Raw genomic sequence first — 27,624 nt, 5'->3', positions numbered from 1 at the left:
CATATTGTCACTTTGTTGACTGTATATGTAACAAGAATGATTCAGAAATGCAACAATTTGCTTCAATATCATTTATATTTGTTTGCATATATTATTATATATATAATCTACTTGTGAAAAATAAAAAGCTTTAACAAATCCTAAAATTCCAGGGTTGCAATGAAGTAATAATTACAAAAACCATCAACACCGCGTATAGCAGGAGTATTCAACTAAAATTCCAAGAATTCCAGTTAGAGAACACTTCCTCAAGCAAAGGTGTGGGGGGGGGGGTGCTGTCCCCCTTCTACTTGAATAACATATTTTAGTAGGCTACTCTTTCCGTCCATGTCAATGGGAAATATGACAACAGAAGTGGGTGTATGATTGTTATGCTTGGGACCTCTGAAAGGCTGAGGACGGCCCTGCATGAAGCAGCATTGTAGCAATGCAAAGCACAACAGATGTGTATGCTGGTAATAGTGGCAATGTCACTATTACGAGTACAGCTGTAATGTTGTCATGTCCCGCCCCCTCTGGTGTGTGCTCAGTGTCGTCAGGTTGCAGGAGGAGGAGGAGGAGGAGGAGGACGGGTTACACCGGCACCTCACATCCCATACTGGATTTACCGGACTCCACCTGTCGCGAGTGCTGTGTTTTTTCTGGCCGTGTCGTAAGCGAATGATAACAGCGCGCTCTGACACATGACGGTACGAGACACAAACACAGGAGCGAGACCTGGCAGTTTTTTTTTTAAGAAAGCATAAAATTAACAGACAGGTGCAATGACCGCTTCAGTTCTCTTCGCCTGTTTCATGGTTTGAATTATTTCTTTCGTTTCCCCGAGGACAGAGGAGGAAACAACGACCGTAATTCTGGTGGATGGTTTTATCCGCAGTGCCTCAGCCAACCAGCCAACCGGGGAGCAGAATGTCAAGACAGCAGCAGCACCGGACGCCGTTAAAACTCACCGACAACGTGGTGGAGGTCAAGAGCAAAGTGAGTGGTGGGCTAATGGGGATGTTTGACTGTTCATTATAGTGGTAATGAGAGGATACGGCTCTGCCGGTACAATGACAACACCGACATAACCTTCTGCTGACGTTCACATAACATAGGCGACGTGACGTCTCTCCCCCCGTACACTCTGAAACACACAAACCGACACGAATGTTTTTCCGTGTTACACTGCTAATTTAGGGGAATAACCTGTAATTAAGAGGCTCCGGGGTGCCGCTGACAGGCCTGCTGTAGGCTACACTGAGCAGGCTACCCGACCCCGGTCCGCTGCTACGTTACATTCCGCATTTATTTCGTCGTTTCCCCCTCTGTGTCAAAACACCGACTCTGCTATTCAGCATCCGCAATCTCTCCCTCTCTCTGCTGTGCCGTCTGTCCCTCCACTTCCATTCAATTACTAGTCTCGATATGCTGCAGCAGTGTAACGTTACTTTAAGTGATTTGTACTTTGTAACTACACGTACCTACAGTTACCGTACTTAAGTTGTCTATAGTTTTGAAGTAATGGTAGCCAACTTTATTATTATTTCCATTTTGGGACTCCTCTTCTACTAATTGAGGAGAGAAACAGCTGTGCATTTGCATGTTAAAGTAGGCACATTCAAAACATGGACAAATTGTGCCAGTGTGACAGAATACTGTGTTGACTTCAATAGAGGTTTAATTGTCATACAATGTTAAGGTAATATACACTAAAATCACTAAAGGCAGAATATAATATGCAATCAGTATTGAGGAACTTTATTTAATATGCTCAGTGAGTAATTGTATTTAATATTATCGGTTAGTATTTGTATTGCATGATTGCTGTGCCTGAAGTTCCATAGATTCTCAATCAGAGACAGCACAGGCACTGTGTATGTCCTTTGACAATATTTCCCCCTTGTAGAGACTTGTATAGAGTATTTAAAGCAGTGACAGCATCAACATACATATAACAGACAAATGCATTAATAATATAGCACTGTGGAAGTATTCTTCACAGCGAGCTGGTCTACTTAAACTTTATAGTCAAACATTTCAATGACTTGTCCCCTACTGTTAATGAGCGAGAATAAATATGGTCAGCAAGGTATGATCGTTTTAGGGTATAGCTTTTACAGGCATTTCAAACGCTTGAATCTGAATGTTAAATATAGTTTAATAACAAATGTGTCATTTCTGTGGTGAAAAAAAAAAGATTAAAGAGGCTCCTCATTTAAGCCCTCATTACTGATGATGTGCAGTACTGCAATTATACTGTTAACAATTTCTTAAAGTGAGGAGCATGTAAATCTATACTAAGCTCTGTGTAGCTGCTGCATGTTAAACAAGAAAAATGTCAAATATGTCTGTCAAGAGACAACCTGTTTGACTAGTTCTGTGTGAGAATGCTTTGTGGAGCGGTGCTGTGCTGTTGTAGGACGAGTGGATAATTTCTCTATCATTGACATTTACTCAATGTGTTGTTCCATGTGCTATGGCTTAAACTGTAAGTGGTGCTGTAGTAGGGCTTCGAGTAGCGCTGTTTAGTTTCAGCCAAAGAATAATGAAGGCTTGTATGTCTGTCTCTTTCTTGTCTCTAAAATACATCACTTGACGGTCCTGCTTCGTTATCAGAAAATGTATTGGCAAAGTAGATTCTCACATCCAACAGACAGACACAGACAGCGCTGTAACCTGCTTGGAATTCTTTTCATGAAGGCCTACGCACATCCTCACATGCTTTTAATATACTGGGTAACGAACACTATCTGGAAAAGATGAAAATAGTGTTCCAACACACATTGCATTCCTAGACTCATTTAAATTTTTAGGGGTGTCCCGATCAAGTTGTTTTTAGACCCAATCCTGATTCCAGTTCTTTAATATTGTTTGTATCCTCCTATACTAAGTAGTCGTTCGCTCCTATATTTACCTACATTTTGATAAATAACACATTGAAATAAATGGTGCCCACTACAACATTTGGCATAAAACATTTTTGCAGGCCACTTGATCCAAATACTAAAGCTCCTGATCCAAAACTATTACGTTTATAAGCTTAAATTATAGATATGATACACTGAAAGTTGAACTGGGAGAATGTGACGCCTTAAACTGATGACAGCACTTATCGCTCTGTTGGAGCTGCAGAAACAGCCCACTTACGATTGGACTGGAGGTTCTTCCTTCTAAAACAGAGAATCAAGTGTCGGGGCGAATCTGTGTATTTTATCAATCTGTGTCTAAACTCCGAGTCACTGGCACCGCCGCGCCCATAAAATGTTTTACATTCCCACACACTCTAATTTCCACTCACGTATGCTTGTTAATGCTCACACTGTAGGCTGTGGTTTATTGAGAGATTATGTGAAAATATTTTTTGTGTGTACATTAGGGCTGCAGAATTAATCGTTGAATTATCACAGGCTCAATTCCGGCACAATCTCATTTCTGAAGGACGATTCTGCCACGTTTGCTTTGGAGACTTACATATTTGAACTGAGTGCTCATAATTTTGTCTCAGCCGTTGCACAACTGCACTTTGAGTGTGACGGACTCTTCCTGAACCGACCACTTTGCTAACACTCAACCAATCAAATTAGCCACAAAGCTATTTGTCAGTATCCAATCGTCGGTCAGGGTTACGTGGGAGGTAGACACAAACCTAGCCTGTAGCCTTCTAACATTACTGTAAATGTATGTTATCTCTAACGGAGATATTATTATATGTAGAATGAGTTTGACTGTCTGTTAGTAGGGACGACCTCAGTAACCAAATGAAACAGAGCCAGAGTTTTACCAACACATTACATATCCAGTGAACATATTTCTCTGGTTCTGATGGTAACGGCATGCAACGCATGAAAAGATTTGTCTGCTTCAAAAGCCTTTTTAGTCAGCTATACAGCTACCTATACTAACTTAAAAATATACTGTAAGGATCTCCTCCTGCTTCTCTTCTCATCCAAGATGTGAGAAGAAGAAATAATACGTGTCTTGCAAACTGCATGTCCCTGATCTTTCTCTGAGACAGTGTAATACTGCCATACTGCCGACATTTCCTTTCTTTTTATTAGTAAACACAACTCACGTGTGCGTGGCACGCCAACACCCGTGCTGTCTCCCTTCATGCCAGAGTCGTGTTCAGACAAAAACAATTGTGATTCTCATTGTATCAAGAATCCTGCAGCCCTAGTGTACAATAATATGTAGAAAAGACATAAACAGACCCAAGACTCTACAACACGTTTGTTATCCAAACATGTCCCACTCCAATAAGGACATTACATTGTAAGTACGTTGTAGTAAACTGTGTTTATGTTTTACTAATACTGTGAATAATGTGGACAATGCACACTCCCCTCTGAGAAGAGTCTTCTGTGTGTTGGTGTTTGGTATGTCTTATATGTGAGTCAGCATGGAGCATACTTTGACAGACTTAACCGTCCAACAACTGTCATCATTGCTTGCCAGTAAATTATTTATACTTCTATGTAAATAATTAGTTATATAAGGCTGAACACCGCGTACATAGTTTTTCTCACGTGGAGTTGAGTTGTATCTGAGGTCTATATTTTGGAATCGAGTACATTTGCATAATTTTCTTAGAACATCTTGCTGTAGCAGCAGCTTATAGCGCACAGTACTTTCATGGACTTTATTCACCATTTTGAAGTTAAGTCTGATACTAAAGTAAAGCCTGAGTTGTAATGAAATTATGTGATTGAAGGCAGAGCCTGTCCTGCCTCGGTGAAAACTGTCTTCCTCCAGCACACAGTCGCAGTTACGCTGTGTAATAGTTTAATGATTTGGACAAAAACATGATTTTCTTAGATAGGCAGCAAATAATGCTGCCATGTAAATACATTGTCAGTGCTTGAGGTTACTGTGTATGTTCATGCAACGTTGTTAATAGGAACTGAGCATCAGCCTGTCACACTCGTGATTTATATTCATGTTTTCATCATAATCTGAGTTATACAGGTTGCTACTGCTCCATTGTAGATTAGTAATGGCTCCATTTACCGGTGAGTTTAGGGAATAGTCCTGTTACTCTAAATAATTACATAAACCCGCCTTTCCCTATAATAATTCATTTAACTAGACTAAAGTATTCCCAGTGTTTTAATTAACAGTGTGAATCTCTACAGCCAAAACAACATGTTTCCTGTGTGGTACAATCACAACCTTGTCAAAACAATTATGAGCAAGTCCCTGCACTAACATCACTCCCGAGAGACATGACAGACTACACGTTGGGCCCTGACTTATCATAACTTGCTGGGCTCAGGTATGAACCGACCACCCAGCCCTTACTTTTAAATTCCTCCTCTAAATATTACACAGGCCCATTGCAACCTATGCATACGGTACAGCTGAATATCAATTATAAAGGTGTAGAGCGTAGCTATTGCAACTTCTCACTACTCTGCTGACACCTTGTTGCCAGGTTACAGATCTATGACATATTGGAGCCAGGCCTAACTGTCATTCCCCAAGCAGCACTACGGTTAGGTTTCCCACCGACAGTATCCCTTTGTACAGTATTTATCATGATATCTGTAGTGTAGCTGCTGAACATAAGATCATTTGTTTCAAATGTAAAAGATGTGTGTTGTGACCTGTATGCTTTAGGCCCTGATTTCATTGTATAATGTCACAACAAGTATTCCACTATAATTACATCCGCATGAGGTATGTGACGAGGCTCACTTCGATCATGTTTCTTCTCTGTACTGTTTGTAGACCTGCTGATAAGCATGCTTTAAGATTCACTGGGCACATCCTGAACAACCTCAATACCTTCAGCATACTGCAGTGAGTATGGCTGTAAAACAGGTGAAACAAAGTGGGGCTCTGAAGAGGATAGATTGGTTCTTTGTAAGTCAGATGGGTGCACCTATCACAATGTCATCTTCCCTACTGATGGAAGCAAACTGACCTCACTGAAATTCTAGAGAAGAAAGTAAAAACACTTCAATAGACTAATCCTCTTTTTATCTACCAGTTAAGTTGTTTCAGGTGAAAATATGAGGCTTGGCTCAAACTGCCCCTTAAATGTCAAGACACCCTGAGTGAAAGGACACCTACGCCTCACATCAGTGCAAGCTTTTCTTTTCTTGTTTAGTAAAAGACCAACAGATACTCAGAAAGCTGTTAAGTACAGAAAGCTTACATCAAATATCTTATGTGTTATTTCTTCTGATAGTTCCTGAGTTATATCACAATTTTGTCAAATTTAGGCTGGACAGCTGCTTGTTTTTAAACAACATTTGAGAACTGTGGCTTGTTAAATATAAAAGAGGTTTTATTTATCATGTAGTAATGTGAAGGCATTGAAAAAAGTATTCAGGTAGCTTATTTACAATACCATTGAAAATACCCCGCCCTACTCGCCACGTAAAGTTACTATTAAAATGTGTTTTCGGAGTGTTCTCTCAGAAATGTTGTTGCAAAGAATTGTGCAACCCTGTGCTCTGAAGACCTGGAAGTCGGCAGGGTTTCATCTAGCCCACTACTGAACCAGGTGGTGTCAACGAGAAGCACATGTTTAGGCAGAGAGGAAAGACTGACCAGGGAGTTCACCTGGTGGACTCTTTCTAGACCATCACTGCTTTTCACTCACAACATTCTCAGAGATGACTGTCCAAATGTTAAAACTTTCTAAATGGAATGTAATCGCCAACTATTTTAATAGTCCAAACAATCAACAAACAGTTTCTGGTTCAAGCTTTGCAAATGTCAGGATTTGATGCGTCTCTCGGTCGAAGACAGATTGTCACACACATGTACACAACATACGCAGTGAAATGTAGACTCTGCATTTAACCCATCCTAGTATTGAGAGCAGTGGGCAGCTATTATATTAGCAACACCCGGGGAGCAGTGTGGGGGTCCGGTGCCTTGCTCGAGGACACCTCGTCAGTGCCCAGGAGGTGAACTGGTACCTCTCAAAGTACCAGTCAACTAAACTAGACAAACACAATCATAATGATTACATCTGCAAGAATAGATGCCACAAGATAAGAAGGACAGTTACATTGGGTGAAGTGACCCTTTAAACCTATAGCTACACATTTCATCATGGACTGGCTTTGTGTCCGAGTCCTTCCCCCCTTGATGTTAGTGGTGGTACCGCCACACACACATTTAGAACACTATGTTTACTATAAACAGCGATGGTAATCTCATTTGTCTCAGCTGTCTGTGTATTAAATTACAAGTCGATCATCTCCCATCCTAAACTGAGAAATACCTGTGGGGAAAACACCATTTGATGTTTGTGTTCATTGTCTTCTTCAGTTTGAGGCAGAATATCGTCGCATTGCTCTGAAGAGGAACGGTCCGGGTGGCTTTACGGAGTTCTACCGCCTCCTCCAAAACATCCACCGCATCCCTGGTGTCGATGTGCTGCTGGGATACGCCGACGTCCAAGGAGACCTCCTTCCAATCAACAATGACGACAACTTCCACAAAGCTGTCTCGTCAGCCAATCCGCTGCTCCGCATTATCATAACCAAGAGCGGTAAGACCATTAGATAAAGACTGAAGGACCATCTTTTCAGTTGGATGGTCCTTGTTCTCCACATCAAACATTTCTTCTTCTTTATACACAACACCACCTGATGATTCGCCTGTTTGTTCTTATCTGTTGTCATATAGTTCTCCCTCTGGGTAGGCTGTGTTGTGTGTTTTGTTTTTCTACTTCAGACACTGCTGTCTAGAAAGGCAATGAGACATTGAATAGAGACATTGTCAGACATTTCAAACACATCACTTCAGAGTGTTCCATATCTGTTGTTAGAGAGCCCAGTCAGAGGGGTATATCCTTCTTCTGCTGGGCTCCTGGATCATGCACTTCTTGTTCCCTCACAAAAAAATGACCGCATATGCGACAAACTAAAGAGTTGTGCAGCTCAAACTGGTCCAGATGTGATATGGTTGAAATTGCGGAACAAGCAATAAGTAAACTTGAGTTACATTGAGTCTGTTGTTAAAAGGTTTTCAGCAAGACGCACAGAAACTAGAAAATGAACAGAAGATGAACCACCTTGGGTTTTCTTTTAGAGCCGCACTACATAGTTGGCTTTGCTAACTGACAGTACGGCTTGTGTATTGTATTTGTGTATTTTGTTTTAGGGAATGTTACTGATGGTGTTGCAGTTTATTTGATGAGAAAAGGAACCTTTCTGAATATACCAGACTTTACGACATTTGGCTTGGCTCTGAGACATTTGGACTGGATTAATTTGTCTAGCGGAGGTGATTTCATTATTACCGGTCAGGGAGGTCAGTGATTTTAATCTGTGTTTTTAACCCCAGTAATATTGGTATTGTAAACCCAATAACCTTTTGGAGTTTTTTTTAATTTGCTGGCCCTCCTGTAATGTAAGTCCAGTCCGTCCGGAGAGGCACTTTAACCTTTACAAGTGCATGTCTGAGGTTTTATATACAGAGCTGTGTTTACTGTTAATGACTTTCATCAGTCCAGCGCAGTGTGAGTGAAGAAGTAGAAAAGGATTTTACTAACCTGATGAACTCTCACAACGAAGGAAAAAGTAAAGACAAACTTTACCTTAATGTTTCAGGGGATTCTGTCTCTGTGTAACCAAACTCATTTGATAATAAGCATTATTTATTTCTTACAGTAAAAACATAACCGATCCACATTCAGAAAGAGATGTTTAAACTGTCAGATCAAATCATAATGTTATCTGGCTCTATTATTTACCACTCAGAAATACTGTGAGTTGGATTTGATAATGAATTCATATCTAGATGAATAAGTGCTATGGCACATAACGGATGTTTCTATTGGCTGGAATAAAACAAATAAACTTCCTATATTCTACTATTCTACTGTATTATTTGAGTGATAATTGTATGATATAGTGACACATTGTTGTGTCCCAGTGCTCCTTCTCTTGCTGTGTCTGTATTCTGCATAATTCATGATGTAATGGTGCTAATCTGCTGCTTAGCAGGCCACTATTGTTGCCACAGAATCACAGACAGCTGCTAGTTTAATCAGATTAACTCAGTGCTCTGGGAGAGAGAAGGAGAAAGAGAGAGCAAGACATTTAAGACAAAGAGGACACAGAGAACAAGAGGAGATCAACAAATATTTTTGTTTTAACATCCTGTTTAGCAGGGTCAATTATTTATGCTGCAAGCTCAACACCCAACACATAGAGCAACGTTTCTGGAGTGCAGTAAATCTTAAACACACTCACGCAAGTTGCATTAGGGAAAATGGCGTAATTTAATCTCCATTGTGCTTTAGGAGCTGGCCCGCACCTCATTATTAAAGATTAGGGCATGAGTTGGCCAACTAAAGACCTACTCACCCAATCAGGTTACCTTTATCCCTGAAGTATGAAAATGTCTTCTGTAGATCTTCTGTATGAGGCTGACTGCCTGAAAACATCATTCATAGTTCCTATTGCTCCCTCTCCGTCCTTAAATTCATATTACTTTCATCCATCCTCTGTGACCTTTAGTGTGTGTGTGTGTGAGTGTGAGTGTGTGTCCCATCTGGTGTTGTAAACCATTAGGAACTGAGTGGGATTATCTTACTCTAAAAGGCTTCATCAATCATATCAGCTCCACTCACTGACACCACTCTGTGTGTGTGTGTGTGTGTGTATTTGATGTGCACAATGTAAAAAGGTCTGAAAGCATTACGTAGAGGAGGTTGATGTCTAATACAGTATGTGAATTACGACCATCTGCATCAATACTGCAGCGGTAGCCCGGGTAACAGTCTCATCCTGTGTATTACAGTGGTAACCGTGGTAACAGTTTGCGGGAGTACAACAGTGGTAGTTTTTCAGGTACTGCAGAACTGTTAATGACTACCACTGTAGAAGTACGACATTGAAAGTTGTGGTACCAATTCTGTTTTATCATTACAGTTGTAACCATGGTAACAGTCCAATAGGAGTACTACAGTGGTAGTCGTGCAGGTAAAACCTGGATATCTCATGATGCTCTGTTTGACTAAACATCTGCTTTCTCAAAACTAATGCGGTAATGTTTGACGAAATAATCCATGACATGATGTAGGTAAGTTGTGTGTGTGTGTGTGTGTGTGTGTGTGTGTGTGTGTGTGTGTGTGTGTGTGTGTGTGTGTGTGTGTGTGTGTGTGTGTGTGTGTGTGTGTGTGTGTGTGTGTGTGTGTGTGTGTGTGTGTGTGTGTGAAAAGGAAATGAAAGATTGAGAAGTTGTACAAGAACAGGAGGAGGGAGAGAAGGAAAAACAGAGTGAAGAAAAGGAGAGGGGGGGTATGAGTCCTTATCTTATTCCTGCCGGAGGGTGCTACAGAAGTAACACATTGACACAAATAAACACACACAATGCTGCCACAGTTGCAGACATGCTTGTGTCTATAAATGTGTACAGAATGTATTTCAATAATTTTCCTGTTGTGAGTAGCAAAGCTCCTCCAGTTCTCTGACTGAAATCTCAGAGTTGTAGATGGAGAGCTATCTATAAACTGTTAAAAATATCTGTGTACAACATGATGAGAGGAGGAAGAAATCAAATATGTATGCACAAACGGGGAGAGAGGGAGAGAGAGGGAGAGAGAGAGGGAGAGAGAGGGAGAGAGAGGGAGGGAGAGAGAGAGAGAGAGAGAGAGAGAGGGAGAGATTTTCTGTTAGCAGCTCATTTCCTCTGTCTTGATACCCGGCCATTACAGTAAATTATCGAATGTGCTGAAATTAGTCAAATTGAAATGAATTTATCCAGTAGAACTTGTAACATAAAGAAGACCGTAAATATTGTTGTTGTTCTGACACAGAATAGGCACATTGCTGTGACTGGAAAAGCAGAAAGAGGACTGTTGTGGCTAGGGTTGGGTGGTATACAAGTGTTTTAGACAGGACGGAGTCATCAGTGAACATGGAGCTATAATGAAGGCCCGCTGGACACACACCTAACAACAAGGTTTGTCTGTAGCAGCACCTCAATATTCTGCAACATGCAGCACTAAGAGTGCTTGCTGTTTTCTACTGCATACATTATTATAGTGATATTATATAGGTATAGTAGAAAATGCTGAACATTAGCGGCATCTTTCCGTGTCATATGACCTTTTTACAAGTTAAACTAGCTTATTATTTTCTATTTCAGTGGGCTCACTTGTCTCAGGCCCATAACACACACGTGTCAGGTCTAACCTGGCTACCTGTCGGTGCCATAGCAGAAGAAGAATTGTGATTGTGTTAATGGTAAAAGCCATTAAGCGTGTTATTTGTGTAGAAGAGGCATGTGCAAATGATTAAATTAGGTATTTCCTTACCCTCATTACCCTACATTGACTTAAGGTATTACCTGTTCAACTATAAAACTGTACTTTAGCACAATGAAACATAGTGAGTAATAGTACGGTATACACTATTTGATCTCTTAAAGGGAAGTGTGATATTATGTTCATCCAGTCGCCGTTGTTGTTGTTTTGAGTAGATGGTAAGGGTTAATACCGCACCACCCTCACAGCATGAAGTGTGTTCTTTGTGTCATGTCGTGCCCTCCCTGTCTCTCTCCATTGTACACTAGCCTATTGTAGACCTGCACAGGATTCAGCCATATGGCAGCCTATTGGGCTCCAGATGGTGGGCACTACAGAGTGAGGCCACACACACACACACACACACACACACACACACACACGCGCACACACACACACACACACACACACACACACACACGCACACACACTCATGCAATAGCTTATGACAGCTGCAGATCACAGACACATGATGCATTTGGGACAGACAAACAGAGATTAGAAATTAGTTTGTCATCCATTGTTTCATCCAGTCACTAAATCACTCTCTAATCTGCAGGAGCCTAACTAACTAATATGCGCTCACAGTAGCAGCAGCTGGTTACTCTTACTTCTCACTTTCCTCCACACAGTCATCAGATCAGCTGATCACTACATAGCCCAGCCCTGGTGTTTGATTTCTGTCATTTCCATTCTCTGTTCTGTAATAACTTGCAATGTGACGAATGGTCACAACGTACAATCGAGTAAGACGTAGTGTCGGTTAAGTCACTGAGCGTATGTTCCTGGCTCTTTGCAGGTGAGTGTGCAGTGAATGTCAGATGCAGGTCAGGCCCTCCGTCAGTGTATCACCCAGGCAGTAGTTTCCTGTTGGACAGTTATTTATTGTTCTCAGTTTCTGCAAGGGGAAAATGGCCTTCATATCAATAAACTGATCTCCAACAGTTATAACATAGAAACATTTCATTAGGTTTACTTTAATATTCTTTGACGGTGGGTCTTAAAGCTTATTGAATATAGATCTTTATTGACTTCATGAATATATATATTCTTAAGCTTTTTGGGTCTAAACTGTATAAATATACAACTGAATGTGGCTTAACACATGCAAAAACACACGCCTTCTAATATTTGTATCCTTATGAGAACCCTTCATGACTTTAATCCTTACTATAACCTTGTTTTATAACAGCACCTCCTTCAAAATGTGAAGACAAGAGAGATTAACTTCACTTCAAAAAGTCACTCTGAAGTTAAAACTTTGATTGGTTCACTCAGAGACAGAATTACACATACATAAAATCTATAAACATACAGTATCACGTTGCACATAAAACCCACATGGAGCAGCTTGTGTTGGCAGACGGTAGGCCACATGGGGAGTAGAATAAATTAGATATCCTCTACCTTAGAGCTCTACATTGGACTGAAGGATGTTCATTTTAGTGTCTGTACTCGGTAACATGTTGCATTTTCAATAACAAATCAAATCATTGTTGTCAATTAACCATGATTTGCAACATTTAGAATAACGCTCCATCCATCCATCACACCGGCTTATCCTATAAACCGATCCTATTGGGCGAGAAGCACACGTCGCCAGTCAATCACAAGGCGGACACAAAGAGACAAATTACTGTCCACGCAGAATATTTCTGGTTTGGACTACACATTTGTTTTGAATGATGCTGTCTCAAACTTTCCAAGATTAAACGAGAAATGTAGGAACATGACAGTCCAACAGTATTGTAGTATTACATGGGATTATGTTAATCAGATTTTGGGTGTATCACTGCATTAAAAGACAGGGTAGGTCTCATATTGTATCAATCTAGCGTGTGTGTGTGTGTTGGGGGGGGGGCTTAGCAGTGTCTGTGCCTTCAGGCTTTAGTCTGGCTCTTTCTGCTGAGGTTCTGTCTGTCAGGAAACATTAGTGTGTTGCTCCTACATTAATATTGCTCTCCGTTGGTCGATACTGCTACTCAGAGAGTGACCTAATGAACACACACACCCACGCACACACATGCAGTGAGAGAAACAGTGTGTGTGACACACAAAGGAAGAATGCTGAATGAGGAATGCAGCAGGTCAGGTATTTGTCTCCAGCAGAGAGGCTGCCTTCACTTTGTTTGCGCTTCTTCACACACAGCTTTTATTTAGCTGTGAGTCCAGCTAAATAAAAGCTGTGTGTGTGTGTGACATGCTTTGTCTTGCCCTTTCTCATTTATTATGACCACAGTCCAACAGTTGAGTAGAGGAGATAAACAGCAGTTTTCTGAGTGACTGGGGTTTAAAGTCATTATAGCAGGTGTATTTCCCAGAACCTTTGTGTGCTAAGCTCTCTCATGCCTAAAGTTAAATCAGCTGTGACTCCACTTACAGTAAACCCTTCTACCACTCTGTGTATACACAAGCCTGATGTCCACTCCTAGTGTTCGCTGTACATGGATATAGGCCCTAATCAAACATAATATAAAGGTTGCTGTCTGCTCCTTAAGTATGTCAATGAAAATAACAGCAACAAAGTGCAATTTCATCAAATCCAGCCTTTCAATAGTGCCAGAGCAGCCATCCGTACACATCATACACACCTGCAGTTATTTATGTTGTCTATAGTTAACGCAAAATCGAAGCAATTAATAAAACATGAACCTTGAAACTATAAATGTCAGTGATATATTTGTTAAATACCGGAAAGGTCATCTGTAATGAGTTTGTAGTACTCGGAGTGTTAACAAAGTGGCTCCCAGATCAAATGCAATGTACATAAAGACCAGAGACAAAATCAATAAAAAGAATAAAGCACACAAAAGCCACTGAAATAGAATATAAAATGACCTTTGAGTAGCATAAACATGTCAGTTGAGTCTGTGTGCGTGTCATCAATGTAAAATGTGCTCCTGTAGCAGGAAGTACCACAGAGGAGGTTTGAGTACTTCGCCAGGTGTTAATATGCCTGACCTCCTTTACACTTTGCATTAAACATGATCATTAGTGAATATCTGATGTAATGGCAGGAAGTTAGGAGGTGTGATGTCATTAAAGAATGTGGTCGTACAAGTGCTGCTGATCAAATTGGTTTTAGTTTTGCTGACGTCATGTAGTTTAGTGTCATGGATAGAAAACACCATGCACTCTTGCAGTTATAAGTATTCCCATTGTACACTTTAACTGTTGGTGGTCTCCTGTTTTAGGGATGCTTGGTAGTTTTATCTCTTTGTGTGAGTTGTAAAGAGGTTTTACTCCGCTCTTCTTAGATATGTTTCCCTCTGTAAAGTGTTCTTCAGAATGTTTTAACGGATGTTATTTGTGAACTGAGAGAGCAGCTCCTGGCTAACACATTTCCAGGATATACAATATGTTCCCTCTCTCACAGCAGTCTGCTTCATTTAATCACTAAATGAATACTGACTCACAGGAGGCAGCTCACCGCTTCTTCAGTCACTTCATGAGCTGAAACTAAGCACCCTGCACTTTTGGTCACACCCCAATCAATGACATCACAGCAGGTGTTTTCCCACAGCTGGCACAGGCAGATTTTATTCAAATAATTTGCAAAGTATGACAAGGAGGCCGATCACTGACAGGTCGGTTTGTTTGGCTCAGGATTCATGGCAACGCAACAACAGACGGATGTCTCTGCTGGTGGTGATGCCCAGTTAGACTTTGTGGGCCCTTTTTTAATTGGGTAAGTGCAACAACAATCACAGTGTGGTAGACTCTGCAGGTTTTTAACAGTTGATCAGTACAATGATGATCGAAGCAAATAATTACCAGCAGTGACAGCGACGCTGGTGTTGTTTTCAGCTTATGAGTCTGTGTGTGTGTCATCATGGTATAATGTGCTCCTGCAGACACCTACTAAAGCAGGAGCTACCAGGTGATAGTCATAGGTCACCCAAAACGCGTTGACGACGGATTGTGTTCCGACTGGCCAAACAACCTCCAGAGCTGATCAGGGAACCAATGTGACCACATTGAACACAAGTGTAAATGCAAATGCAATTTGCGTTTTCAATCCACATACAACAACTACGTAGGCGGAAACACATATTGCTATGGCTGTCTCGAGGGCCCTGTCCCCCTGAACCGGAGCGGTTTGAGGCTGAGGTCTCCGCGCATTCCACATTTCCTTTTCCAGCAGTGCCCGGCTGCAGACCGGTGCGTGATGAAACTTCAGGGGGCTACCCCTCATTCAGACAAAGCGATCGAATCTCCATCGGATCTCAATGTGGACACTGAAGACGCATATTAAACCAGATGTAAATGTAACCAGACTAAATCATATCTAAATACAATCTGGATATGAGACGCATTAATGCAAGCTGTAAATGGGGTCCAAGTCTGTTTGTGGACCACTTTGTCACCAGATAGAGTCACAACCGTGTAAGATGCAGTCACAAAACTTTATAGGTGTGCAGTTGAGATTACAATGAAGTGAGTGGGGAAGGGGCAATTGGCCCACTTTATGCCCGTGGCCTGATTTTGCGTCGCGACTGGTGTGATCCCATCGCAAGATAGTCTCTAATGGAAAAATAGTTTTGTGAAGCCGTTTAAATGTTACCACCAATCCGATGCTATGTCAAGGTTTATGCTCCTTCTTGACTGTCACAGAGACACTCCTGATGTGTGGTTTGTCCAGTGTTTGTACGTTTCAGCCACACTTCAGGTTTGTTCCAAGCTTAAGTATGAATTTTGAGGAAGTGCTAACAGGTGGTTGTGTACAGGTGGAGATGGTAACCCCTGTCTCTGGTCAAATGGTGTTTGACCTCCTAGATCTTTCTTGATTGATTTAGGAACATGTGGGGGGGTTGTGATCTGGCTTGCACTGCTATTAGGGAAAGATTAGAAGGATGTGCAAAGATTAGTTTTCACAACAGCAACATTAAGGGAGGGTTAGTTCCACCACAAGCCTCAGCTATAAAATAACAGCTCTCTGCTTCCAGAAGCTGCTGTCAAACCAAGAGTATAATTGAAGACCTGTCACCCAGCCATGTGGTGGCCATGGCTCATTGCCTCCAGAGAAAGGAAAAATGTGTGATTCATAATAATTGAATGGGTCCAGTCTGCATGTTGTCAGCAGTTAGTGAGTATGTTTCTGATTGTTAACCCTGTGTCAGTCAGATGTCATATCTTTATACAGTACGTGTACAGCCACATAGCAATGGATGATAGGATCACATCTGAGTCCCATCTGTAATGGTGTAACCCTTTAACTCGTTCAATCTGACCCCTATCATCCCTGTCAATTCAGCACACAGAGATCCTCAAAGATGCTACAATACAGTTAAGGCTGTCACTCATATGGTTCCCTGCTGGTAATAATCCGCTGTGTCTGCGTGTGTATGTGTGCACACACACTGATAGGCAGCTGATACCTCATAGAAGGAGACCAAAAAAGAATCCTCTGGTGCTGAACAACAACGATGGGATTATAGATTGAGATTAAAGGTTTAATCTGCTACAGCGTCTGAAACCTCCACAGTTTGCTCAAACACAAAGGTTTTTTCTAGAAGTCTTCTACAATCCTTTGATATTAATCAATCTGGCAAATGAATAGGGCTGCAGTCTTAGTTAAAGTCTCAGCACGGGGACATTCAGTGTGTGCATATTGAACATAGGATTAAATGTTTTACCATGCAGCAATTACTAACATACAAGAGTTTGATTTGTTTTACCTTGTCATATTATACATTGTTTCACTGCCATCAAAAACCCAAAGTTAGTTTTTCCCCCTTGGATTACTCTTAAAATACTGTCAAATAAAGTGAACACATCCTGTACAGATGTTTCACATTAAACGGTGTCGGTGGCTTCTGAAGTCATAAACTAGTATGAGACTAGACTAGTAGAGAATGACATGACTGTGTTGTATTTATGTGTTATATATTCATTTTATCAGCCCTTTGTTAAATACCATCTTATATTTTAGAATATATGGTATATCTCTGAGTTATTGGAATTTGATGGGAATTAGTCTTTGAATTTGACTATTAATACACACAATGAGTCTTACTTTTATCAAACATAACCAACAGATTAATCTTGAAACTTTAATAGTAGTTTTTGAATGACTAGTTTTACTATATGTAGTTTCACTTTTAGTTATTATAGTAGTTCAAGTGTTACCAATAGAAGTTTTAGCAGTAATTATACTAGTATTGCACTAATAACTGTAGCCAGTGAAGCGTTTTTAGGACTTGAAGTAGTGGAATTGGTTGTAGAGGAAGAAGTCAGGAATATTCATTTATTATCCCGTCTTTGTGGTCATCTAATATGTTTGTGGTGAAGTTCTGCTGCCAGCTGGTCATTGACAAAGCTGCGTAGAGCGAGATATGGAAAGATAAACAAAGGAACGAAAGAGCAAAGAGATGTGAGCACATGGTGAAATTAGAAAATGATGTGAATATATAAATACCCCGTTGCACATATAGTCAGAGTAATGGATCCAGATATGAAATTTGACCCAAAATAATATTTTCCAACTGAATTGTGTTAATGCCCCTCCAAACTAAAATGAAGCAAAAACATTCAAATGTACTGTTCCACTTGACTAGATTAGAAAGATAAACCTGTGGTGTGCTCTGAAGTGTGTGTGAATAACCTTCAGCAGTCTTTCTTTACTCCTCCTCTTCTGTCGCCACACCTCCATCGCTTCCCACAACCTCCTGATTCAGAACACTTCTGTCAAATCTCCATTTCAGTGAAGCGTTTCAATGTCCAGTGTTTTAATTAAGTTATTTTTGAAATATCTGCATGTTTCAACTACTGTTTGTTTAGGCAGCTCACATTGTTGCTCCTCATTGTCACGACTAAATATGAACACAAGACTGAATGTGGGGTTATATCCACATCCAACACTCCAGTATAAAACTATATTAACTCTATACTACCTCTTGCATTGGCACTGTACTGCAGAAGTGAAAATATGCATGTATAATATTTTGGAAACTGGGATGGTTCCTAAGGCTCAAAACTCAATGTTCCCTCGGTGTACATAGAATGATGTCCAGACTTCTACTGGAACAAAAATGCATAAAAATGCTTTCAAAGATGCTCTTATTTATTATTTGTTTAACATTTTTCTGAATAATAGTTTAAAAAACATTGTATTTGGTATTGGTGCCAATATGAACATAACTAACTCCGTACATGCCTCCAAATATTAATGATATACACAACGTCTTTGGACAGGAGAATATTTTTGAATGTCACAAATATGGACATATGTTCTTAATTTTATGTTGAGAGATTATATAAAAACAGAGGGAACATATTGTAAGACAGTTTGGAGGAGAGATGAGAGACCCTGGCAACACAGGAGTATGGTTAAGGAACCCTCAAAAAAGACTAAAACACATCCTGGTTTAGAAATAGAGAGCGAGTGGGCGATTGTTAAATGATGAGCCCATACACTCGTGTACTGTAGTTCTACTCTACTATCCCAATATACTTCATATCGCCAGGCTTACTCACAGAGCTGATGACAAACATGTACATTATTTGTATGTGTTTGCATGTGGCCTTCACTAACATAGTGTAAACTAAGGTGTTAGCTAAAGTGTTAGCATCGAGAGTAGAATCACTAAACTGTGTGCATGGTATCATGGTGTTATGTATGTGTTAGCCTGGACCAGCATTAGTATGCTGAAGTATTAGTATTGCTCCTTCTGTCACCTAACATACATGTAATGTACATTAAAGTTTTACCATGGGGGGGGCAATCACTCAACAAGAGTACTGTACTGTGTCCTAAGTGTTAGCATGGAGTGCTGAGTCCACAGCTACCTGGTGCAGGATGATTTGTATGTCCAAGTTTCTATCACTTGACAGCTTAGTCAGTCTTCAGGCCTGTATCCGTTTCTCAGTGAAATATTCCTTTAGATTGAAATTTAAAATTGTAAATGTTTTTAAGCCACATTATAAATAACAAAGTGTTCTCTCCATCCTTCTGTGTGTCCCTTTTAGAGGGTGAACATGTAGTTTTACCCACCGACTCCCTCCAGAGGCGTAAAAAGGGGCTGGGCTTAACCGGCCTGCGCACCAGCGGCTCCGACTCCACCCGCTCAAAGAACAAACCGGGCCTTATGATAGGCCTGCCACAGAACTTCAGACAGATCTCATCCATCATTGATGTGGACATCTTACCTGAGACACACCGACGTGTACGACTCCACAAGCACGGCACCCACAAACCGCTAGGCTTCTACATCCGTGACGGGGTGAGCGTGCGGGTGACATCACAGGGCGTCGAGAAGGTGAGAGAAATGATTTCATTCCATTTTAGGTACCATTCCACCTTTCAAGCTGACAAAATTGATGATAAATTGAATTTAATAAACCCCACTAAAACATCATTTCTTCTTTTTATATTTGTATAGATGGTTATTTTATGACTGTAATGTCAGAGCTGAATTACTGACCGTATACAATACAAGAAGGATATAGCACATGTGGTGTGCTGTGTCATAGCTTTGGTGTAGATGTATAGATGTAACATTGAGTTTCCCTCTCCGTCCTCCTGTAGGTCCCAGGGGTGTTCATATCTCGTCTGGTACGTGGTGGGCTTGCAGAAAGCACAGGGCTGCTGGGAGTGAATGACGAGATCCTCGAGGTCAACGGCATCGATGTAGCAGGGAAATCTTTGGATCAGGTAAATTTAGTGTCCACATTTTCTTTTATACATAAGATGTGGTAGATTAAAGGTGCAGTAACGCTGAGCCAGACAAACTGCTGTAAATACCTAAAGTAAAAGATCCAACATGACGTCATGTGATGCTGTTACAGGCTGAATATTAGAGTGTTGTGATCTCACTACACTATCAAAAAAGCAGCAGGAAGTAAAAGCTGGCTTCAGATTTGAAGGAGAGGGAACTGTGAATCACGTGTTTGACTTTGTCTTTGTTGAGGCAATAAACGAATCATTCGGAGCTAACACTGTCTATCTGTCATTTCAGGTTACAGACATGATGGTGGCCAACAGTCACAACCTCATTGTGACTGTCAAACCGTCCAACCAGAGGAACAACGTGGTGCATCGTGGGAGTAAAACCTCAATGGGCAACTCTGGTTCTGTGGGCTCAGCTGGATCTGCCGGCTCCGCTCTGTCACATGACTCACCAAGCCCCGCCTCTCAGAGCAACCCCATTACAGCGAGGTAATGGACAGGACACATCAAACATACTGTATGACTAAACATCATTTTATCATACAAGAACTTCCTCTCCTGTGGGAGCGTGGGTTGTGCAGACGTGTTTGTCTTTGAATTCAGAGTGTCCGGTGACAATGTATCAACCAGACAGCAACAACTCCAACACACAATGTTGCAATCGAACACCGCAAGAGGGCAAGGGGACATGAGTATGAGAGCGGGAAGTTTACAATTACAGACAAACACACACACACACACACACACACACACACACACATACACACACACATACACACACATGCTGTATATGTATGTATATATATGTATGTATGTGTGTATATATATATATATATATATAGATATATATATATATATATATATATATATATATATATATATATATATATATATATATATATATATATATATATATATATATATATTATATATATATATATATATATATATATATATATATATATATATATATATATATATGTATATATATATATATATATATATGTGTATATATATCTATATATATATATATGTATATATATATATATATATATATATGTGTATATATATCTATATATATATATATATATATATCTATATTCTTCAGACACTCTGGGTGCTGACATCTGCAGATATACTGACAGCAACAAACTGATGCGTCAGCATAGCCCTCCGCAGAACATACCACTGCAATACATAAACTAAACGTATTATTTTGAACAAGCCTAAATGATGTAAACTATTTTACACAATCACCATAGCAGCCAATTTATCACAATATTAACATAATACACATCTCTGAGCAGAATACAGAACTATAGCCTACTACAATATGGCTGAAGTGATTATTGAACCTTCTGATTCTGCAGGGCTGCAGTGTAAACAGTGAACCTGCCTCGGCAGGCAGGACGCCACCAAATATTTAAAAAAACACTCAAATACCCATATTTTCTGCAATCCAGCAGCCTCAGCAGCTCACTTCCAACGCCTGTGGAAGGTGCCAGTCGTAGTTAAGAACCCACAGAGAGCGATCAGCAGCTCTGCAGTTCCCCTGAGATCCTCACATCGTTTAAGCCTCTTTTAGATCATTGTTTGAATTAAGCGGTCCACAACTTCTGTGTTGGTTCTCTGTGCTCTCATCAAGCCGTTCTCCAGTAGCAGCAGCTGTTATCAGTGAGGAAGCTCTGATAAAGCCGCTGTACACTCAGTCAGCTGAACATGTAGCAGTCAGGAGTCAGTGGAGGAGACTAAAACAGAGCTAATACTGGACTCACATTCATCAAGTAACAAACAAGTAAATGCTGAACAGACGAGTAAAAAACAAACTATAATTATTATTTGCCCTGTCGTTTGTTGTTACCACAGCAACAGCATTGCCGAGGGTGACAGTGACGATGACGATGACGATGGCGACCTAATCCTGGAGAACGACTGCCTGACACCTTACGAGTCCCACCGGGTAACCAACAGTAACAACACTAACCTCAACAGGCCCCTCCCACAAAGCGTCTCATTGCCCAATAGCGTTGGAGCATCCCTGAGTGACAGCTCCGTCTTGATGTCCAATCACAACGGAAACCCCGCCCACACATCTAGTAGCAGTCAAGAGAGCATGAGAGAGGACGGCAACATAATAACACTGTAACCATGGCAACACTGACAGCTACACTAACAGTCAAGACTATGGGGGGCTGTAACCATGACAACCACAGATGGCTGTGCTCCCGACAGACTCAGCAGCAGCTGATGGTCCGCAGGACAGACGGCTCAGCCTGACAACATGTCTGCCACATGTGGCCGAGGTAACTGTCGGGTTCCACACAATCATTTATTGATTCAATGCTATAATGTTTTAACTGATCAATGTAGACTTATAGAGAGCAACAAGATTGAAAAATAAATTGAAATGCTCCTGTAAAAGCCATAAGTCAGTTTGATGTCAACATGTTAAAGAAATCATCTCTCTACAAAACTGAAACATCACTATAACTGCAGATGAGCTCACCACAACAAGAACCATATCAAGTTCAACTTAAGGGCTCTATTTTCTTGGCAGCACAACGACCAGTGAAAGCAGCGCTCTGACAGTTTGGCGTTTTCCTGGCTTTGATATTCTCACTCTGCTGCCAATCAACATCAACAAGAGCAAATACTTGCAGCAAATGCACAGCATTAATGGAATTATCTTGTTGTAAATGTAAACAACCAGTAGTTGCATTTAAATTCAATTGTAAAATGAAAGTTTAATGTGGTTAAAGCAGGAACGTCTGCATTTATCTGGAAATGAATATAAGTGAGTGACTTTCTTCTGCAGTATGTGCTGTCCACAGCTGCTGTATGAAAAGGTTCTTCTTCAGGTCTTTAAATCCCTGCAGACGCCTGAAGGCAGCAGGACATACGTATGTTTGTTAAAACTGCAGCCTCTGATTGGAACAGTGCCGCTCAGTGCGCAGCTGTTTCAGAGCTATGAGGCAGTGACGTGATTGGCTAAGAGCATATTTATTAATCAGCACACCCTCAAATCTATATTCCACTTAAACAGCCTGTTTGCACTTTGGCTGCACATACATGAAGCAGAGCAGCAGGAGGAGACGCCCCACAGTGTGACCTGCAGCTCTGCACTGGTTGTTGCATCAGAATAGCGTCCAAATTGTATTATAAATCAATAAACACCAAAATATATTCAAGACGGATTAAACTGGTTGAAAATAAGAGATTTGATCATATTTGCAATACTTTTTTCCTACTAAATTAGTTATAAGATATAATCAATGTTCATCTTATTGGTTTAATTTAAGGCCTACATCTTTATAAAAAATGTGTATAAATAAAATAAATTGGACATTATGTTCTTGCACACATTATTTTAATAACGTTAGGCTAAGATATAGCTTTTACACTCTGGCATTGCAAATATGGAAACCCAATTGCTGTGAATCACATATATCATTATTCTGAGTTATAAAATGATTTTGTCAACAGTTATTCAGATGGATAGTTTCAGTACACAGTAACTATTCTTTATAGTTTTCACACTAAATGTAAGAATTAAAGAAGCCGAGACATCGGCTCCCTCCTCAGCCAAACAAAGACACAAACACAGATACACACGAACACACTATGAACCATCAGGGGTCAACATAAACATGTTTGAACCGTCTGAGTGCAGCGTGAGTGTTAATACACTCTTATCTGGGTCATATAAACCTGTGTGTGTGTGTGAGTGTGTGAGTGTGAGTCCATGTCTTTGTTGCTGGAGCTCTGGGGGTATTGCCTTACAGTCAGAAATGTGGGCTGACTGCTCTTTGTTTTCTGTCCTCCTCTGTCTCACGTTCTGCCTCCAATGACAGCAACATATTTTTGGTATGAATGTCAAACTGCATCGCTGTCACAATTATGTTTACAAAATAATATCAGCCACATGATGTGCAACAGAAGATCCTTCTCTCTGTCGACGCGGCTTGCTTACAGCTACAGCTGTATGCTTTAGTATATTATTCATTAGAAATAAAAATCACAATAGCCTAATAGAAATATTAAACAGAGCTCCGTAGTCTGCTTGTGACTAGTGTCCTCTGACGGTATAAATGCTCTTTCACTAATCCTGCTCAGAACAGCCCTGAGGAAGCTGGAGGAAACCCCGTTTTTGTTCTATCTTGAGTGCGAGTCAAGCAAACCTTAGACATCGAAGACATTTACTCCACTGAAACAACTATTATAGTCACTAGATGTCATTTTATTCAAACAGGTCTGCTGTTGCTCTCACTGATGGCTGTTTCCTCTAGTTCCAGAAACAATTTTCCAATCAGAGCTCTGGATTACAAATATGTACATCATCGTCCTCCATAGCTTTGTCTGTGAAACATAGTGATGGGAAAATGGCAGCAGAAATGGTCACAAGAACTGCAGAGAATACAATCAACATATTAGTTTAATGGTCAGTGAAGCTGTAACAGTGATCATCAACTCTCACAGGGAGAAAGAGTTGAGTACCATGATGCTCAAAGCTTAGCTGCTCTGCCCTGAACATGAAACATGGGGATGTGTGGATGACGGGGGTCTAGTGTTGGACACATTCACATGAGACAGCTGTCATTGTTTAAATCCTACTGGTCACATATTTCACAGCTAAAACATAAAATGACACAGACTTACATTAATTACCAAATTAAAGGTGTATTTCTTTGCTTTATAGCTAAATAATTTACAGTCCTCCACAAATGCAGTCCCTGGACCCAGTGTGTGTGTGTGTGTGTGTGTGTGTGTGTGTGTCCCAGCCTGCTGTGACATAATTCAGTTCACATTACAATTCAAATGTAGATGGAGCTCCCCTGGAGGCCAGAGCTGGCAGAAGTAGATGTAGCATCTCCAACAAACCCTGGCTGCTTATTATAATACAATATATAATAATATATTATATATTATTATAATTTAAATGAAGCTTTCAGTTTGGAGATAAAAACCCTCAACGCTAAAGTCAGCAGGTAAAACACACTGTGATGCTGAACATGGATCACTGAGTGATGAGTCAATGCTGTCCACTGATGCTGACCTGGATATATTTAGTCAAAGTTTGATGTCAACAACTGCACACACACGCATACACACATACACACACACACGCATACACACACACACACGCATACACACACACACGCATACACACACACAGTCACTTTTTTATGTATGTTACTGTAATATGTAAATGTAAGATTATGAAACAAGGGAGATTTTCATTACCTGGGAGAAGTTTTTTTTATGTAAGAACATTTTATAATATGTGTAAAATATGGAGAGTATTTTTCTTATTCTTGTACTTTTAAATTGTATATGAGAGGAGACTGGGGACTGAGATGAACAGTGTGTGTGGAGGCGTTAACATGCACACAGTGTTCTGTTTGTGTTTAACAGCTTAATTAAAGATGAAGGATGTCCTTTTCACAGACCGGTGTTTCCAAGTTTAGGTTCAACTGAATTTGTAATGGATGCATGCCTCAATGTTCATGTTACTGATGGAAGTCCTGGAATGTTCCTCACAATGAAGTACCATTGGTCATTCCAAGGTTCACATGTTAGATGCTTATCATGGCTTATAACTTTATGCATAATTGTATGAATCATTTATCCTTGCTGTTGTATGATTGACATGTTGTGTCCCTAAGCACAGGGAATAATGGAGACAAACTGAGCTACTGATGGTCAAACACTGAGCAACCTAAACAAAACTCAAGTGGATCACCAAGCAAAGACCACCAGAGGCCTCAGTGTGTGATGAAGTGTCAATGTGCACCACCAATGTACAATATCAACTGAAATGACCAGGGGCTATCTTTACCTTTCATATTTCAGTTGACACTGCTTACATGGGCTATATTATTTATTAAATCTGTGTAAAAGGATCAGAAGCGAGGGAGGGGGTGGGAGGCTTCAGATCATTTGCCCTCGCAGGCTAATTCAGCCGTGAGTATAAAGGAGCAGTCCAGTATTCTGACCCAGTCAGCTGAAGACATCCACGCATCAGATCCAGGACATGCTTATCCTAGCTTAGCACAAAGAAGAAAAGCCTAGCTTCTAAACGCTCATATTTATACATATTTAATTTGCTGAGTGAAAATAGGATTGTAAAAACAAGAGATGATTTGTTCAGGAGCCTGAACAAAGTGCTGTGTTGCCAGGTGCACAATAGTGATGATATTTGCAAAGTATAATCATGATGACAAAGTTTCACCTTCATGGTTCTGATTTGGAAGCAATTAATAGCAAGTTAACTGTCAACAATGTCCGATCACCACTCACACCCTCTCCAAACTCTCTGTTCACAAACACAATACTTCCCACGTACAGTCCTGGGTGCACGCTGCACACACACAGAGTAGTGTTGGGCTGCCCTGCAGTGTTTGATAAGAAGCTTCCAAGCTGCTATTCACATGGGAGTTTTGGGAAGGTGTATTTATTTTCCTTTTCGACAGTTCCCCTCTGCTTCCAGTCTTTGTGCTGAGCTAGGCTAAACACATCCTGGAGCTATGCATGCGCTGAGACATCTGACTCTGGATAAGAGCACAAGCAGGCATCTCAAAACATAAAGGACTCTGAGCTCATGGCGCTGCGAGGATCAGTGTGATACTAGTTACTGTGAAGAAGTACATGTACCACTGAAGCCCTTCATGGGATGCAAAATGGCACTTATGAAAGAAAGATCCAAGTATGGAGCTCTAGTCAATATGACATCTCACCTCCAAACTACTGCTGGTGTCGGACTGTTCCACTCTGTATGGAGCCCGCTGATGATGATGACGATGGATGCTCGTGTGGTGAAGCAAAAAATGAGGATGTCCTCCCCTGACTTTAGGGGCTTTTAGAAAACAAAGGAAGTGCCTTTCTGAGTAGGGATTCTTGTTTCATAAGTTCTGTGTGATGTTCTGTCAGAGGACGGAGCGCAACACAGCTGGTTTCTATAGAAGTCTGTAACTAAACTGTGAATGTCATTTGGAGATCAAATATGATGATAAAAATAAAGTATTAAAAGGCATTCTGTATGTTTGTATTCTATCATTTAACTCTTGTTCTTGCCTCCAGGCTCATGTCTTCTTATTCTCTCTAAGTTCATGCCCACCTTTTATCGTTCTGTCCCAACTCTTCTCTATTCTCTCGCTTCTCTCTTCCTTCCGTCCAGCTTTCTGATTATAACTTCTGCTTATGTTTTCTTTTTTCCTTCATTCTTCTTGTTTTTTCCCTTTTTCTCTCGAATTGTTTAATTTCTTTCCACTTTCTACCCTTCTCGCTATGGATCTTTCCCGTCTTTTGTTTCTTTCCTTCATTCTTTCCTTTTGACCGTTTTAATTTAATTCCTTTCAATTATTTTAATAGCAGTATCTTTCCTTCCTTTATTTTGTGTTCCCATTATTTTATTCCTGCTGACCTGTATTTTAATCCATATGAATGTCTCTTTTCTTTACACTTGACAACACACCACTGCTCATGAAAGTGAAAGAGCACGGCATTGTGGTACAAAGTAGCATCATATTTGTGTGTGGTGAGATGTTGGTGTGAGTCCCTGTAACCAGCCGAGAGCAGCAGATGTGTGCTGTCACTCTCAGACCTCCTTCAGGTGAACATAGGGTTAAGTTCACACCTCGCTCTCTCCCAGCCTCCCTGCTAACGAAAAAAGGAAGAAATGTCTAAAGTGATTCCAGCAGCAGCA

General features: G+C 40.6%; 1 protein-coding gene across 2 annotated transcripts; it reads left to right on the top strand.

The window, feature by feature from the left end:
• Nucleotides 1–545: 545 nt before the first annotated feature.
• Nucleotides 546–26,946, top strand: pard6a (par-6 family cell polarity regulator alpha). Of its 2 annotated transcripts, XM_029434344.1 has the most exons (7): nt 546–689; nt 832–978; nt 7,267–7,489; nt 19,223–19,512; nt 19,782–19,907; nt 20,212–20,411; nt 21,789–26,946. In XM_029434344.1, exons 2-7 carry the CDS (start codon nt 862–864, stop codon nt 22,066–22,068), a joined length of 1,236 nt encoding a protein of 411 aa, XP_029290204.1. In that variant the 5' UTR covers nt 546–689; nt 832–861; the 3' UTR covers nt 22,069–26,946. The 2 variants fall into 2 exon arrangements, with proteins under 2 accessions (XP_029290204.1, XP_029290203.1); XM_029434343.1 differs by lacking the exon at nt 546–689 and having other exon boundaries at nt 704–978.
• Nucleotides 26,947–27,624: the final 678 nt, after the last annotated feature.

This window comes from Cottoperca gobio, chromosome 6, assembly GCF_900634415.1.
Source record: "Cottoperca gobio chromosome 6, fCotGob3.1, whole genome shotgun sequence".
Classification (NCBI taxonomy): Eukaryota; Metazoa; Chordata; class Actinopteri; order Perciformes; family Bovichtidae; genus Cottoperca; species Cottoperca gobio.
The sequence above is the reverse complement of the archived record's forward strand: the minus strand, read 5'-3'. Positions and strand labels throughout refer to the sequence as shown.